This window comes from Rhododendron vialii, chromosome 2a (genome assembly GCF_030253575.1).
Source record: "Rhododendron vialii isolate Sample 1 chromosome 2a, ASM3025357v1".
NCBI lineage: Eukaryota > Viridiplantae > Streptophyta > Magnoliopsida > Ericales > Ericaceae > Rhododendron > Rhododendron vialii.
The window spans coordinates 20,042,177-20,060,798 of NC_080558.1; the positions used below are offsets into that span (position 1 = coordinate 20,042,177).

General features: G+C 38.2%; 1 protein-coding gene across 1 annotated transcript; it reads right to left on the reverse strand.

Annotated features, from left to right (window-relative positions):
• Nucleotides 1-3,053: 3,053 nt before the first annotated feature.
• Nucleotides 3,054-15,664, reverse strand: LOC131315670 (uncharacterized). Its single transcript, XM_058344858.1, has 17 exons — nt 15,241-15,664; nt 12,502-12,621; nt 12,299-12,424; nt 12,132-12,194; nt 10,352-10,459; nt 9,549-9,626; nt 8,761-8,853; nt 8,469-8,555; nt 7,573-7,674; nt 7,356-7,475; nt 7,154-7,216; nt 6,740-6,873; nt 5,199-5,280; nt 5,003-5,107; nt 3,597-3,688; nt 3,438-3,507; nt 3,054-3,337 (listed from the first exon to the last, which is right to left on the reverse strand). The coding sequence occupies exons 1-17, from the start codon at nt 15,490-15,492 to the stop codon at nt 3,263-3,265; spliced, it is 1,770 nt and encodes a 589-aa protein (XP_058200841.1). The 5' UTR covers nt 15,493-15,664; the 3' UTR covers nt 3,054-3,262.
• Nucleotides 15,665-18,622: the final 2,958 nt, after the last annotated feature.

An 18,622-nucleotide genomic window follows, 5' to 3' on the forward strand; every position in this document is an offset into this window, starting at 1 on the left:
CTGGTGGTTTAGCCTTTAGACGGATTAGGAGATCTGCAAATCAAGTGGTTCATGAGGTTGCAGATCTTCCTTTGAAAGGCTCTTTGCCTTGACCTTGAAGATCTGTTCCTCATTGTTTCTTGTTTTTTTCCTATATGCAGACATGTTTCTTTTGCTTTGTAGCCCTAGTGAAAAATTTCTGTTATGAAAAAGAGAAAAAAGTTGTTGAGGGTGGGTTGGGGATGAACAAATTGAGGGTTACAATTAAATAAGTATTTCGCAAAATATGGAGGTGTTATAACTTCTTTTTTTTATAACCGGATGTCTGGGCTAGCATGCGTGCACTTTAACTAATTCTGGAGCCCGGAGCCTTGAAGGTAACGACTAGGCATAACCCCCAGTAGCCCTAAGGTTTGAAATATTTGGCCTCCGCGGGAATGGAACCAAGGTTTGGAATGTTTGGCCTCCGTGGGAATGGAACGTGTGAACTCATGGAGGAGCACTTATTGCTTTCTCACAACCACTTGGCCAAACTCCTTGGGGTTGGTGTTATAACTTATAACATGCCATAGTGGAAAATTTTAAAGCTTTCCTGCAAATACAGAGCCACCTGCCAAAAATGTTACTTACAGTAGCGTGGTTCCAAAATCAATACCTTACTGTGCATTAGATATAAATTTGTGTCCCATATTGTTTATCTACATTTGATTTTTGACTAAAAAATTTTAAACAAAATATGCAAAAATTAAATAGGTTAAATTTCTTTGACCTTACTATCCACTAGTTTCAAAATTGAAAGGAACCTCCCTTCTGCCTTTTGGTTTCCAATAACCCCACCACTAGTTACCACAGTAAAAGGGGACGAGAAACGATTCATTAATGCATCTCGAAACCACACTTCGAACAATCTAAAGACAATATTTAACCATGGTAATGTCTATATAGAAAACCAACCTCCCTTCTGCTTTCAAGTTTAGATTAATAGATGCCATCAAATTCCCATTTCAAATACCAAACTTCCAATAATCTAAAGACAATATTTAACAATGGTGATGTCTCTATAGAAAATCACACATCACTTTGTGAAACTTGAACAATTCGAGGGAGGCAACTTCAGGTACTAGGAGAAGAAGATGTCTTTCCTCCTAACAACACTGAAAGTGATTTATGTTTTGACTACTCCTGATCCAGAAGAGAGCGAGGATGAAACAATGGACGTTAAGAGAGAGACGTGATTGGAGACTTGTAAAAGAAAAAGATAATTCTATTAGTTATGCTTGTGGAGCAAGGTACACTATAAACTTTCTGTCCATGGTGCTTAAAATGTGAACTCAAGATTTTTTTGGGTTTTTCAGTACTTACTATTTGTTTGCATACTTTCTAAGTTTCTCAATTAAAGAGTGAGAAGCTGAGGATGGCTCTATTTAAGGGTCCATCCCTTTTACTTTTACATTTACAAAAATGGCAATAGAAAGTTTAATTAAATGGAATTTTGAAGAGTGAATTGGAGTGGTAATTAAATAGTAATTAAACTTATTTATTGGATTCTTAATAAAAGGGAAAGGTAAATTTCTAACCCAGATTCCAACTCTCCCCGTAATATTTCTCTAACTTTCCCCTTTATTTTTATCTCAATTATTTTTAAACTAAATATGCAAAAATTAAATAGGGAAAATTTTGATTGACCTCCCTGAGGTTCTGAAATTACAGCTATTACACCCCAGGTATCAAAAATGACGGGAACCTCCTTTCTACTTCGTTGTCAGTTTCGAATTACCCCACCATTAGTGAAGTGAACCGAAAACGACTCAGTAACGTGTCTCGAAGTGATCTTGCTTTTCTGTCTTGCTGGATAGATGCCATGAAATTTCAATTTCAAAGGCCAAACTTCCAACAATCTAAAGACAGTATTCAACAGAACATGACGCAAGACTTTGTAAAACTATTGGAGCTATGAAGCTTACCTTATTTGTTATTAAAAAGCGAAAGGGCTTTTTCAGCTGGTGCGCGGGAGCGCAATTCCGTTTTCCTTAACTAGTAGGGGGATCCAATGGTTCCTATGCCGCGGCGTTTCCCGGTCCTTTTATTTTATTTTAGTGCAATAGCTCAAAGGAAGCAACCTCACGCACTGAGAGAAGAAGATGCGTTTCCTCCTAAGCACACTAAGTGGTTTATGTTATGACCACTCCGAGTTCAGAAGAGAGAGGATGAAACCCTGGATTGATAATGGTTTGGGTTTGGTAATTTTTGTTAGGTCAATGCTGAATCGATGCGATTAGAGATTTCTAAAAGAAAAAAGTTGTCCTATTATTTATCCTCGTGGAGTTAAGGTACGCTATCAACTCTCTATTGACATGCCCATGATGTTTAAAATGTGAACTCAAGTTTTTCATGGGTATGATCTTTTTATGATTACTATTGGTTTGCATACTTTCTAAGTTCCTCAATTGAAGAGTGAGACAATGATTTACCAAAAAAAAGAAGGAATAAACTTTTTTTTTTTTTTTTGATCCGCAGAATTAACATTGACTAAATGCAGTTTGAAGTAAGATAACAAAGAAATCTTTATCAAAAAAAAAAAAAAAAAAAGATAACAAAGAATTGCAGTTTGAAGACTGAATTGGAGTGGTAAATATCCAAACCACAGAAGCAAACCTTCAAAATGCCAAAAGTCGACGTAGGCATTTGGTGTAAACATTTGCCAAGTGGGTTTGAAGTTTCTCTGTCGAACTTGGCTTGCCACTAACCAGTAGGAGAAACAGTACACTCATCTGATTCCTTCTCAGTTCTGGAGTACTTTTAGGAACTCTTCAACTGGGAATTAGGCATCTGTGCAAATGGGTTGAGCAACTTGGTCAATTTGCCAATTTAACTCCAGCGAAAAACTTCTCCTCCATATCGGGCAAATTGCTGGGGTTTAAAAATTTAGGCCGTGGAGCATGCGTCAGCCGCTGCCGACGTTACCCCATGTCCTAATTTCCCCAATCTCAATCAGTGGCACTGTAATTTTAAAATTATGCTGGACACACACACAGAGCATTACTCCCACATCCATCACAACTCAAAGCATAAAATAGACAACAAATTTCCTCATTTAACAAACTGGTACAACAAGGCCATGTTTTTAGCGCCAAGGAGTTGTAGAGGTCAACAGCCAGTACAGTTTTTGGCAAGGGAAACAAGCAACTATTATTATGATTCCATATGATGGAAATATAGAGCGAGCCAAGAAGGTGCGTTGGATTTGGCAATTGCAACAATACAATCACAAACCAAGAACCTCCTAAAACTTGAAATCCCTTTTCTTGCTGGATTTTCCCTCCTTTTCCTGCATTTTCCGTTTCCTCTTCTTCTCATTCTGCAAAATTCCACGACATACTAGCAACTCGTCTCAAAAGAGCAAACGAAAACATAAAAAAATATCTAATGTAATTAGAAACATTGTGAGAGACACGTACCTCAGCAACCATGTCACTGAAGTCCTCCCGCTGACTGCGCAGCTTCTCTTCCTCTCTTGCTTCCTCATACCTGCGAGTTGCAAAATAACAAGAGGCATAAGTGCCTTGAGGCCAATTCTACTACACTTGAAACTAACACATTAGGAGGGTGCCACTTACTTCGCAGGCAAGACATTATCCATTAGTTCCAACTCTTCTGGTTGTAATGTGACATCCACTCTATCTGATTTCTGACCTTTAAGCAGATCAACCTGAAAACAGGATGACAAAAAAAAAATAAGTAAGAATTATATGGCAAAGAGATGCGGTGTTGAACTGAGTTCACACAAGACACAACACTAAACCCTGATTAATGCAAACTGCTTCATTGCAAGACTATTGACCAAGACGTGAATATAACAAACAAGTTTAGCATGTCGGCACCGCAGCGGTTTAATAAGTTACAACTGATGTTAACGCAGTCCGGGAAAAGTGAAGGCAAACGACAAAACGTTATTTTGTTGGTTGGTTAGAAACATGAAAATATTGTCCAGAACAAATCCTCTTCGATCACTGGACCAAAAAAGTATATGTAGACAGTAGAACTATATTTCTCTTGGTATTAAACATGGGATTAAAGGACTGTTGCAGCATCGAGCAGATGGATTGGAATTGAGCCTAAAAAGCTTGTTTCACCAAGGACTGCTAATTTCTCCACTTATACAATGGCTACAGTGGCTACAAGGAAGCAAGGGCTCATGCATTCTTGTTATCCAAAGGAGGGAGACTAACCAAAGGTAAATAAGCCTCTGGCATTGAAATTGGACACGACTGATGTATGAAATCTTTTATATTCAGAAAATACAATATCCTTAGAAATTAAGTCCAATGAGCTCAGTGTAGGAAGGAAACAAGAGTTAATCTGACAAAAGGAGTGTGAACTCAAAATGTCATCGTTGTCTACTTAACTTCTCTCAGTGTGAGACGCTATATCAAGCTGCACGTGTTCTACTCCACTAATTCATTATTTCCCATCTTACCTTTAGGTTAGGCCTTGTTTGATACCTGTAACAGGTTGAAGGGGATTAGTACTGAGTCTACTGACTACTCAGAATTGGATTGGGACTGGGATTGGTCATCAAGGATTAATAATGAAGTTGGTAAAGAAACGCACCCACCCCGTAGGTTTTCCAGTGCCTCCATTCTGGGATTCAAAGTCTGGACGCCTCCAAAAATGCAACCCAATGGCTGGCTATGGGGCCCCACAACTACAGCAGCTCTCCCCGTGGGTTTTCCAGAACCACACACACCCGCACCACAAACTTCCCCTAGAGAGGCCATAACTCTTAATTGTACTTCCTTACATTTTTAATCAGAAGTATCATGCTCAGTTAATTATTAGTCTCCTCCTGAAGTCGGTTAAAAAACCATCTAATAGTCTCAAAAACATTCTACATGCAATTATGTGAACTATGTTGAGCGCATGAGCCATATTCTTGTTCGGTCAGGATAAATAAAACAGCTGTGCTCAGTTTTTAATATTTGCATTCTAGCAGACAAAAGTTAAAATCATCATATATCAGTACCCTTTTAGCAGCTGCCTTGTCTTGAGCGCCAGTGCCAATGACATACGTATGTGTTGTACCAAGTAAGGTCCCTGCAGCAATCTTTTCTTCTTTTTCCTCAAGTACCTTTACAAAACAAAGAAAAGACTGTGAGCATGAGAAACAGTGTAGCCAAAGTTGAGATGGAAAAGGGGCAATCTCATATATATATACTGACTTGGTAAAGAGGCTTCTCGGGCTCCTTCCTCTGCTGCTTACGAAGATCAATGACATCTGGAGTCTCAACACCAGTAGGAGTGCTGGGATTGGGGAAGGAAAATAACTCATTAATACAAATTACAGTTCAGAAAAGAAATGATGCGAACAGTTCCTACTTCGCGTTTCAGTTTTTTACCCCAATTTCCTAATGGTCTGTAAAGTTAGGGCTGTAAACAAGCCGAGCTTCACGCTGCTCGGTGCTCAGCTCGCCCTTTTATTGCTGGGCTCGAGAAAAGACATCCAAGCTCGAGAAGCTCGGTGACCTTCCAAATCGGAAAGCTTCAGCGAAGAATTTTTAAGCTTGAAGGCCTGGGTTCTCTATTTATAGGCATACTTGGCTGTGAATTCTCTTGAATGTGCGATGCGGGACTGAAAAGGAAGCAAGCAATGCATTTCCCTTCACTGAGATTTGTCCCACATCGAAAAATTTTGTTCAAGAAGCATGCATTACACTATACAAAGCAAGCTGTGTACCCTTCTTCCTCTTTGAATGTACTGCCACGGCACATTGCAAACATGTGGCACATGCTCAGAGTGGAAATATTATATTTTATATATATATATATATATATATATATATACACACACACACACACACATATATATCGGGACGGTTTACGGGACACCCAAAAAAACACCTAAAAAAACACTCCAAATCTCAAACTCATAGTTCCCGATCAAATTTTTATGATCCGAACCATTCAATGTGTGCAGGATGTGATTTTAAGGGTGCCCGCGAAAAATTAACAAAAAAAATGATCGGGAAAGGCTTGATTTGAGCAGTTTTATTTGAACCGTTCAATAAAAAACTGTTTGAAACTGTTCGGATGAAGCTCTTCCCGGTCATTTTTTTTGCTGATTTCTCGTGGGTACCCTTAAAGTCACGTTCTGATCACATTGAGCGGCTCGGATCATCAAAATTTGATCGGGAACTATGAGGTGTTTTTTTAGGTGTTTTTTTTGGTGTCTCCGGAACCGCCCCATATATATATATTGAACGGTTCGTTTACGGAACGGAGCCAAAATATGTGGCCCAAGCTTGTTTGTTTAATCACGAACCGAGTCAATTTGAACCGTTATCAAGCCGCTCGCGAACTGCTCGAATTGTTTACAGCCCTACATAGAGTAGAGGGAAAGAGGAAAATGGAAGGAATATATAGGAGGGATGGAGAGAGGCATATGAGGCATCAAAGTTGCCAGTCCCTCCTTTTGTTTGGTTGAGTGGGAACAAAAATGAAAGGGAAGAAAGGTGTGATCAATAATTTTTTGAAGGAGGATAAATCAAACGTTGACCAGATGCCGAACTATTCCAAACCATTAGTCAAAACTATAGTCCACTAAAAATCTTTGCAATAATTATCACCATACCTAAACAAAGCATTGAATTTCCAAGCATAACTATATCTATGACTACCCCATCATCACTAATCCTTCAAAATTTACCGAGGCATACCAACCAAAAATGAAGTCCAACTTTAAAAAACAAGGTGAGTATAATACCTTGAAAGACTGTCAACAGATTGAATGCCATCCTCCAAATCCTCTTCCTCAAGCGGTTCTTCCACCTCCTCTTCCTCTTCTTCCTCCTCTTCCTCCAAGTCACCCCAATGCTTGGTCTTGTCAACTGGTTCTTCCTGAAATGTTTATTCAGCTTCAGATTAAAAAAACAGAGTAGATTTTGATAAATAACACACATGAGGGACATCTTCAAAAAAAAAATCAAGGCAAATTAAACCTACTCGAAGAAAATAAAAATAAAAAGTCTTGATGGAAAACCTAAATATGGCACTAGATCCCTCACTATTTTCAGTAATTGTTCTCAGTTCAGGGCGAGATTGGAAAGAAACAACTATTTCTGAAAATGGGACTTCCACATGACTATTAAAAAGAGCAGAAAATATTGCCAGAGAGTACCTCATAGTTTGGCTGATCTTGCTGCTGAACCCCAAAGACATCCCCATACAGTGGCCGGCCAAACTATGTCGTAGAAATAGGAATAACGAATAAGTACATCACGAACAAAAAACAAATAGTACTGATAAATAACAGCTTAAAACAGAAACAAAACAATAAAAATTAGAACAGGAATAAACAAGCATATAAGAGTGGAACTTACTTCATCAACAGGAGGCTTGCCCCAACCTCCAGGATGATATCCAAAACTTGCACCAGGAGGAATAGGAGCATTCAGCCCAGGAATTTTCAAGTGTGGATAAGAAGGTGGTGGACCATATCTCTGGGAACAAAAATTGGCAGGTCAAAGAAAAAATGAGACCGCTAAACTTCATTCATTATCTTTTCATCCAATAAAATTTGAAATGGGATCAACTGACCTGCATATTAATGAGCCATGGGGGAGGAGCACCTTCTGGCATCCCAAGAGCTTCCTTTAGTTCCTGTGATAACATCCCCGGTTTCATCTCCCTTAGCTTTACCTGATGACATGTAAAAGAGTCATTTGTTAAAACTTTTGCACTCAGATGGTTCATTCACGCTAGTTATACTATTACCTCACCAAATAATCCACCAGAAACAGAATAGACCTTTCAAGCCTACCTTCTATATGCAAAAACCATCATCAGCGCAACCTACTATCCTGTTACTATTTTCATACGTGAATTTCTACAGAATGGCAAGTGAAAGATGAGAAGATTTTTGTTGGATAGATGTTCTTGAAATTTCGAAATTACTGTTGCATAATCAAACACAAATGGCTAATCTTGGAATACCACTTATGTTTACAATGAACTATGCTATTCTATCCATACGAATACAAGAATCAGTGTGTCCACTAAAATGTTTGCCATAGAATATATCATGATGTTTACCATACAAATTCTACAATAAAAAGTAAGAAAATGCAGAAAATCTTCCCCATGTCCATGCTTCATAGTCGAGCAATAAAAACCAAACAGCCTATTGCTTCTGAAATTATCGTAGAAGCCATAAAAGTAGTAACTACGAATGTCAGATGGTAGGCATGTTTTGTGTGCATATAGGAAACAGACTAGAGGAGAAAACTAGACACCAACCTCAGAACCGCTAGCAAAAATAGAAGGTCTTTATGTTGCTTTTAAGCAAAAGAAAACCATCAAAAGAGAATATGCATGGAGTATTGTCCCTCAAGACAATCAACTGATACATCCAGTATTCTCAAAAAGCATCAGAACGAGACGGTAAATGCATTTGTCTGTTTATTGATATAACTATGACTATACAACATTTTTACCTCAAACTCTTTTCCTTCATGATACAGATCACCATGAGCAGTCAGCTTAGGCTTAGTTTGATATTTAAAGAATGCGTCATGGAGAACCTGCAAACATGAACAACAGGCAAATAAATGTCACTCCAGTATGAAAATTAAGAAGTTAAAAGACACCAATCCTTTAAAAGTCCAGCTTCAACAGAAAAAAACAAAAGAAACAAAAGATTAGAAGTCCTTAAAACTAAGGCAATAAACTATAAAATCAAAATCCGAGATCAACTATAATTACTTAAGGCAAAGAAAAGAGAGAAACCTGATAATCAATATCCATTTTCCCCATCCTTGGCTGCATCCTCTCGCGCTGCTTTTGTTTAAGCTTCTTACTGTCCTCCTTCTCAATGTATGCCTGTAGGATGCCAACAAGCAATGACATTAAATTATGCAACCAGGGTCCTAACACATACATCGAGCATAGATCAATACAAGAAAAAGATAATCGACATTTAGACCTGATGTAGCGTAGAAAGAAAAAATAGTACACAAAAGAGAGTTTAAGAGCACAAAGAAATGATTTATGTTCATCGACAGAATACCACAGACAAATGAAAACCCTATAGGACAACTGGCACTAGTGTACATATCTTAAGAAATATCAGCATCAAGCAGCATCGGCACTCTCTACTACTAGTTTCTTCAACAGACAATTGGCAAGTGTAAAGATTCAATTCAACAGACAACTGGAAATCCCATTCTGTGGACGATCAGATGGGCGAATGGCACCGAAATTTGGAAATTTCTGGAAATAACACTTCCACATATGGGCAAAGTAGAACGAGAAGCAACGAAATCCAAATGATTAAAGAGAAACTACGGGATACTTTTTCAAATGAGCAAAGTGGCATCCCTGATAATTCAGGTCATTCACAGACAATGTAGCTGTCTTAAACTGCAGAACAGCCATAGAAACAACCTGACTCAAACATAAAGGAAGAAGATAGACACAAAATTTTCTTTGTTCCGCTATAAGAACAGCAAAAGGCAAAAGACGAGAGACATGACAATGAAATGACGCAAGCACAAAGAGAACAACTGTAAGCTCACCTGTCTGATTTTCTCAATCCCTGTAGCAGCAATAAAATCAGGAAGTTGAAACGGCTGTTTCTCAATACCGCGCTTCCCCTGCAAGATAATTCAAACACAATGAGGTACAAGTCTAGGAGCAAAAAATTATTTGATAACTACACTCAAATCAGGTCAGTATAATTAAGTTCAGCCCAAGAATTATACACAATGGATCTTTAAATTCCAGGCAGAATACTCCCTCTGTCCCAATATGCTAGTCCTTTCTTTTTTGGATGTCCCCAAAAGAATGTCCACTTTAAAAAGTCTAACATAAAATGTTGTGCAACGTTACTCTTTTGCCCCTTCTTTTTCATTTAAATGTCATGTCAACAAAGCATTAAATAGGGGCAAATTGGTAAAGTCAATACCAATTAAATGTTCCATCATTGTGTCCATAAAAATTCGCTTCCCAAAAGGGCAAGCAAAATTGGGACGGAAGCATCCTGCCAGGAACAATCCCGATATCTAACACGCCAAAAATATATTTCATCCCACCCCCTCTCCCCCTCTACACTTTTGAATAAGACTTCACATAATTGTCTCATCCCAACCCATCCAACAATTAAAGAGAAACCATCCAAAAGCCCCCTTTGTCAAACACCTACATGTCCAGGCTCCATGATAGTCACAGCCGCTCCCCTGCAAGAATCACATATTTACGTATAAGAGAAACTACATCAACGGTATCTTCCATCACCCTCCCCCTAATTCTCCCATTTGAGTATGGCACCAAACATGCATCCATCTTGAACAATAGTTGAAAGTTAACTGGAGTGACTAACCTGCAAAAATTTTCGTTTCTGACACCAATGTCTTGGCACTGGAACGGTATTTCGATATGATTTAAGAAACACCAATAATTTGGGGTCAGATGCAGTTGCATCCCACACCTGAAAATTGAACATATAAATTATTAGATAATCGACTACAATAGCTTCCATGAAAACTGCAATTACAAGAAGGATAGCCAGAATCTCGTAAAATAGATAAATGGCCTATTCGCACAAAAAATGGTTCCACAATTGGTTGAACTCAAAATAACACAACCTTGTCAGGGATGAACCCAACATAACACAACCTTGTCAGTCAACTTTTATAAATCACATACCTAGAGGTAGAACATCTCATTAAAGGCAAAGAAAAGTAAATAATTCTAAACAGAGTAAGGGGGTTTAGTTTAAACTTGAATAAAAATCACAGAGCAACCTCCTTAAAATAGCCAACTGCAGTATGAAAATGAATATGTAATTAACACTATTTATCATCATGTATGGACAAAGTCACAAGACAATCACAAACGTTAAACCCATACATTTTAGTATACAGTTGCAGTCTTTGCAAAAGCAGCAGAACAACTAAGCGAAAATAGGTAGTAACTGAACAAATGAAACAGAAGACTTTCTGGACAATCGAAGAAGCAACGAGAATTTATTGCTTTAACCCGGAATATTGGAAGACACACACAGAAAGAGTGTTTCAAAGTTGATGAAAAGGTCAACATGAGATGGTCAAAAACATAGAGACATTAACAGAGGTTTAACTTCAACAAAAATCACACTTTCCCAAGTTATGACAGAACTGAAGTCAGAACTAGGAAAGTAAACTTCTCTGCCAGAAAAAATTCAGCTTTCGGTTATTCCCACAGTCGTCTACCTGCAAACTGGCTATGAAAATTTGAATTTCATTTTCAACACACCTAATTCCACACATCTAAAACTATTTCTGATTATAAGATAATTTCCTAATATCAAATTGAAACATTGACCTAAAATCCATTTACCAGTACGGTGCCTTCTGCTAATACAATTGCAAGCTATTGCCAACTAACTTAAAAGAATCCATCCAGAGACATTAATGATTCAACTTTGGCGTCAAATAGGGTGTGACTGGCTAAGGACTTAATTTATGGGTTGATTTAGGGGTAAAACCATCATAGTACAGTGGGATTCCTGCATAGTCTACCTCTTGGAAAGGAGATAAGGTCCTTCAAATCCTCTCAGAATATTTATCCGTCTTCTGATTCTTCAAGTACGTCAACAATCAAACTAACAAAAAGCTTTCAACTCATTGAGCAATTGGACAAGGAAAAATAGTAAAATAGAATAACAAAGAGGTCTCCACATAGTAACTCCCCAGTCAATATATAGGGCAACATGCCATTTCCAATCAGTCTCCCTTATGCTTTCTGGTTCCTACAACCAAACTATTCATACTGAAGTGGTCACTTGACAGTACCATAAAGAGAAACCATACCTCTTGTGCCTTAATTGAGACAAAATCAAGAGGACCAAAGATCATCAGTTGTCAGGGGGGAGATAATATATAACGTGTATTAGAAGTCCAAAATTTTCTCAAGGCATTTTCTGTTGTGTAACCTAATGAATGAAAGACAAAGAAGAATATAGGCATTTAACAAATGTAGTAACAAATCATGGAAATGAAAAGTTCCATCCACAGATTACAAACCACAAGTGCAACATTGCCAGCCTGATAAATGCTCCTAAGCCAAGAAATAGAGAACAGTGACTATGAAAGTTTACACAATTTCCCAACAATCCTCACCTCAACTACATCAGGCCTTGTAGATATCTGCTTGAGTTCAGCAATCTTCATCCTCCGTTGAAGCTGAAAGAGACAAGGTGCAATTACTTTAGCTTGGCTCAAGGTAGACATAATAAATTATAATAATAGAAACAGCAACATAATAAACAGGATACTGAAAATCAAACCTTTTTCTTCTTATTTGAGACACCTTTATCTTTCTGTTGGGCATCCTGCTCTTCCTCTTCAGAATCAGAGTCGGCCTTCTTTTTTGAGGCTGCACTAGCAGCAGTCTCATCCTTTTTCTCATTCTCCTGAAAGAGCACTAATAAATATGGGCAAAGCACATCACAAAATAAATATTCACAACTTTGATCAAAAGTCCACTTACCTCAGATTCCACAGGTCCCTTAAAACTGAATTTCTCAAAGACCATCCTAAACTCCTCATCAAAATCACCATATAATTCTGCCTTTTCTGGTACATACTCAACTTCAACTTGCTCTATAGCCTATCCAAAAACAAGCAAAAAGACACCAGATAAGAGGTACGAATAAATAATCACTCAAAAAAATCCAAGTTGCAAGATTTTTGGTATTCCTCCATGTGCAGTTCTAGATGACTAACATTCTTGAAATTAAGCAACAAACTGTACGCATAAACCAACAAATTTTGTGGGGATGTTAATCATGGTACAAGATCCCTATTCTGAAAACCAGGAAAAGAAAAAGGGAAGAGAGAGAGAGAGAGAGAGAGAGAGAGAGAGAGAGAGAGGCATGTTTAACGATGAAAACATTGTTTCTGATCATCAGACAAAAACACAAATACAAAACTGAAACTACACACAGGAAAAAAAACAATATAACAACTCTTGGTAAGTATAAAAACATGAATTCCTCAAACTGCCCAATATTCAGTCTACTATATGTACATGGATGGTAATCATGGTTAGAGAACAGCGAACCATACCCAAAAAAAAAAGACAAGTCAATACCAAGCAACCATAAGCAAAAGAAAATAAGAACAAAGCACAATATAAGGAAGGTAAGGCACCATAACACACACTTCTCAGGAGAAATAACTCAGCAAGAGCAAAAATTAAACCCTAGGTTCCATTGAGATGTCGATTTCAAATGTATGGATAATAGATTTTGCACTGAATGACAACCTCAAATCTAGTTTTGTAGTTTAGGCTGCCTACGGGTATCAATGAGTTTGAGAGATTTATCTTGATGGAATTTTGAAAACAATCAAATATTAGTGGTTTGAAGTTTTTCGTATCGAGGCTACACAGATACTTCGAGATGGGTCGTACAGTTTGGTGCCGTATCTTTGTCGGATACTGCCTACAGGTATCAATGAGTTTGAGAGATTTATCTTGATGGAATTTTGAAAACTATCAAATATTAGTGTTTTGAAGTCTTTCGTATCGTGGCTACACAGATACTTCGAGATGAGTTGTATCGGTTTGGTGCCGTATCTTTGTCGGATACGGATACTCGCGGACAAATATCTCAGAAGTATCTACAAAAGAAAAACTTATATTTCTTAATTTTGAAGTATCGGATACTTTGAAGTCATGTATCCAAACTTTTACAAAATCAAGATTGCGACACTTTTTGCATAGTATAAAGAGTAAACTTATTATGGATAGAAAAAATAATAGATTTATAGTGCAATTACATTCTAGAGAGGAAGACAAAGTGAATCTTTCTTGTAGACTTTAAAAATTCCTATTGCGTAACACAACTAGATTTCAATAATTAATCAAGTATCCAAGTAGAATTGTATACAACATTTTTCCTTTTAGATAAGTAGATTTGCATACAACACTATTGCGCAAGAAAAATACAATACTTTCATCACCATTCTATTTATTAATTAATGCTTAATACGATACTAAAAAAATACTTTTAATCAATGTATCCTAGTGATACTGGGATTCTATTATCATATCATATCCTGTCTGAGGCGTCTGTATCCATATCCATGCTTCATAATCTCTCTTCTACCTCGCTAGTTTCACATGCCTTGATAAGGTAACACATATTGTGCCATTGAACCAAATACATGCATCAGCTCATCCAAAGCAGAAATAACTAATAACATCAGCTTTAACCCAAGTATCCTAGTCATACCTGCATCCCGTTTTCTAAAATTTTCTCTTATCGCCTTATCCTGTGCCGTACCGTGCGCACACCCCATATCAGTATCCATGCTTTATAGTATCTTCTACCTCTACTGCTTATTTCCTAGTAGTTTCACATGTTACCTAAAGCCAAGAGTCTTGTATTTTTGTTCGAATTCACCATTTAATCCCTCAATTTGAAATATGACAGTAACTCAAATTATGCCTAATAAGATAGTAAGCGACTTGTATTTTTGTTCAAACTCAACACTCAATCCCTCAATTCGAAATATGATAGTAACTCGTGTTATCCAAATTCCAAACAAAGCCCTAATAAATAGTAACTCATGTCAGCAAATCCAAACTAATAATAACCTCAGCATCACAAAACAAGAAACCCTAGTTTTCAACAGATCTGTAGCATAATGCATCAGCATCCCGTTTTATAAAATTTTCACTCATCGCCCTGTCTGTGCTGTATCGAGTGCACACCCCGTATCTGTGTCCATGCTTCATAGTCTCTCTTCTACCTCTAATGCAATATCCCACTAGTTTCTCATGTTACCTAAAGCCAAGCGTCTTGTATTCTCATTCGCATTCACCATTCAATCCCTCAATTCAAAATCCACCCAGAGTTCTAAACGTAGGCCGACTAGTCCCAGCCTACGTACTAGGCGGTGGTCCAACGCCTAGAATAGGCAGCCGGCTAGTCAGCGCCTAGGCCAACTAGGCGGCCCCTAGGCGTTCCTTTTCCGCCACTAGCACCTGCAATGTTTAGAAAATTCAATCCACCGTTATCCAAATTCCAAACAAAGCCCTAATAAGATGGTTTTAACTCGTGTTATGCCAAATCCAAAGTAGAAATAACCTTCAGCATCACAAAACAAAAAACCCTACTTTCAAACAGATCTGCAGAACAATGCACCGCGTAGCCACCAATTCACAAAAAAAAAAACCCTACGAAACTAACAAGCGTAAAGAGAAACCGATTGAAAGGTATACCTTCAGAGGATCACCGTTTTCTTTAGCACTGTCGTTGTCGTCGGCGCTGTCTTCGTCGCTGTCGTCCGCCGCCACGGAAGGCTGCCGCTGCTGCTGAGAGGCCTTGTTATTCTTCTTCTTCTGCTTCCGCCGCCGACGCCGCTCGGTCTCGCGCGACTTCTTGATGGCGGCGTTGCTAGGGTTTTGATGCATTATGCCGCCGTTGGGGTACGGAAGAGGCTCCGCGACGCCGTTAGACACTTCCGCGGTCATCTTCTTAGACTTGTTTTTACGTTCTCCTTCTTGTTGGACGTTTGGTTTGTTATCGAGGAAGCGTCCGAGTTTGGCCTCCCTCTGCTTCAATTGATCTCCGATGCGAGAGCGAGCGAGAGGGGGTACAGATTATATAGAGAGAGAAGGGGAAAAGGTTATTTTTATGGATTGTGTTTCCTAAAAGATACGAACCAAGCTTAAAATATGGGCTAGGTTTCCTAACGAGCCTAGAATAGCAAATCTAGGTGGAATAAGAGACTTGATCTTGAAGTAATTTTTGGGAAAATGACGGCCAATGACGTATTTTGATAATTAATACACGTTAATGATATTTTTAGTTTTAACAAATGTTTTTAGCATGTTCTTAGAGCGGGTATTAATTATCAAAATACATCATGGGCTGTCATTTTTCCTAATTTTTTTCTATCTAGCTTTCTCCGTTAGTTGCTTTTGAAAATCAAACCGAACAGGGTAAATAAGAGGTAAACGGTAAATCTAAGGGGAAAAGGTATCTTGTTTATTGATTGACGGGGACTCGGGTCAGCCCAATATCGTCCAATTTCGTTTTCTATGGATTGACTTCAAAAGTACTAAAAATTACAACCGTTTATTTCATAGTCAATTACATACTAAATTGAACTCATTTGTTGTAAGAAATAAAAAAATAACTAGCATTTAGCTTATTTGATGCACAGGGGCGGGAAAAAACCATCAGTGAGAGCTTTTATTCTCTTGTCCTGGGTATCAGTGGGTCGGTTGGTATATGTGGAGAAGGAGGACTCATAGGTCTGGTTTGTTTGAGGCCCATATTGCATGGGGTTTAAGGCTCATCTTGTTCGGGGCTTATGGCCCAAAACAATGTGTATCGAAATTAGTGGGCTTTGCTTAGGAGGAGTAAGGACTAGGGCCGATTAGGTCCAAATCTTATTGGGCCAACCGCGTTGGAGCACGAGAAGTCATGAGTTGACGGACGAATGAATTTCATTCTCAATTTTTTTCGAGTAGTGCTATTGGTACCGACGGTACCATAGGGAAAATGTACCGACGGCCACCGGACGGCCGTCTCCGGCCACCGGACGGCCGATCCGAGCCGTCCAAAAATTTTAAAAAATAAAACCGAGTGGGCCTACGCGGGAATCAATGGCATCCGAGGTGTGTAAAGTACTTGATCCGAGCACCCCTTTTTCGTGTATATACACGTATATACAAATATACACGAAAAATGGGTGCTCGGATCAAGTACCCTACACACCTCGGATGCCATTGATTCTCGCGTAGGCCCACTCGATTTTATTTTTTAAAATTTTTGGACGGCTCGGATCGGCCGTCCGGTGGCCGGAGACGGCCGTCCGGCGGCCGTCGGTACATTTTCCCTATGGTACCCGTCGGTACCAATAGGATTTCTGATTTTTTTCAAACCAAAAGTAATAAATCTGTCTTCTTCTTTTTTTACCAAAACGGCTCTTCCAACGAGTAAAAAATATAGGATTGTTAATAACTTCTACCTTTTTTTTAATTATCAAAACAGCTCTTTCAATGGGTAATTTCGATTCAAAATAAGCAAGAGTTGATAGTTTTTTTTTTTTATCGCTTTCTATTATTAGAAATGGTAAATTTTTAGATATATGTCACCTTAGCTCATCACTTGTTTGGACTTTGGACAGACAACTCTTGATCTAGGGTATCGGTGAAAACTATATAGAATTCATACGAGGTTTATTGTTATTTCTCAAAGGGGTGTCAATGAAATTGGTCAAAGCATAAAAAGGCATATAATCAATTGCGATCAATTTCTAAATAAAAAATATTTCCACATTTCCCTTTTTCTAAATCTACACTCTATTTTTTGTTTGTTAGCAAAAAAAAAAAAACACTTTCAACAGAATCAACGCTAAAAAGTAAAAAAGAGAAGTACGAAAATCAACCAAAAAAAGAAGATAAAAATGTAATGGAAAGCAATCTTCTTCTTTTTTAGGTTACACAAACTGATGTATTTTCGAGCAGATCTCTAGTCAATCGTTAATTCATGATCTTAACAGTTCGTGTAACCAATTAACTACGATGATTGTAAACATAATGGAATTGAGAAGTGCAATAAAAATGATAGTACTACATCTATCTATCTATCTATCTATTTCTTCTTTTTTTTTTCTATCTATCTATCTATCCATTCTATTCTATTCTATCTTTCTATCTATATCCTATAGGAATGTGTTTAGGCTTACCAATTCTCCAAACATCTATCCCTAATTTTCTAGAGTTTTGATTTTCTTTTAATTTGTTTAAATTGCAGAAATGATACTAGCACAAATTTTTTTGTGCACAGATTGTGATGTGGGTCCCACTCTAGGTCCCACACAAACGATCTAACTTGTTCATTAAGTGTAAAATATTTTTTCAAGGGACTCCCTCAAAAAATTAGCTCAATCTCATACCTATAGATACTTGATCCAATCACCTCATTATTTTGAAATCTAAATGAAAAGTTGGATCAAGCACCTATAGGTATCAGATTGAGCTAATTTTTCGCAATGACCCTCGAAAAAATGTTTTACATTTAATAGACAGATCGAATTGTTTTGTGTGGGATTCGGAGTGGGCCCACACTGCAATTCGTGCACAGTTGCTGTGTGAGTAGCATGACTGTTTAAATTTGGAGGGAAAGGGAGGGAGGTTGTTGTGTGAGTAGCATGACTGTTTAAATTGGGAGGGAGGGAGGGAGCGAGAGAGGGGGGATGTGGGACGGGAAGGTGGAGAGAGAGAGAGAGAGAGAGAGAGAGAGAGGGAGGGAGGGAGCGAGAGAGGGGGGATGTGGGACGGGAAGGTGGAGAGAGAGAGAGCGAGAGAGAGAGAGAGAGAGAGAGAGAGAGAGAGAGAGAGAGAGAGATTGATTTTAGGAGAATTGAGTGACATTTTTATGTGGTGGCCCAACTTATCTCCCCACCACACGTTTGTATGGTTCTCACTATCAAGTGTCGAGCCCGCACAAATTATTTTTTTGTCTCATATGCGTCGAACAACACCACGCTAAATGATAAAATAAAATAAAAAGTTAAATATTTTTTCCGGTTCCATGTTCGATGCAAGCTAGCATTGGTCTCACTTTATACACCGAAAGACATGTGTAGTG

Bases quoted from the DNA above. Each gene is read 5' to 3' on its own strand.
- LOC131315670 (XM_058344858.1), bottom strand. From the start codon at position 15,492: ATGACCGCGGAAGTGTCTAACGGCGTCGCGGAGCCTCTTCCGTACCCC. The intron at 8,854-9,548 runs GTGAGCTTACAG...GGCATCCTACAG, and splicing joins GGATTGAGAAAATCAGACAG to GCATACATTGAGAAGGAGGA. The intron at 8,556-8,760 runs GTTTCTCTCTTT...TCATGTTTGCAG, and splicing joins AAATGGATATTGATTATCAG to GTTCTCCATGACGCATTCTT.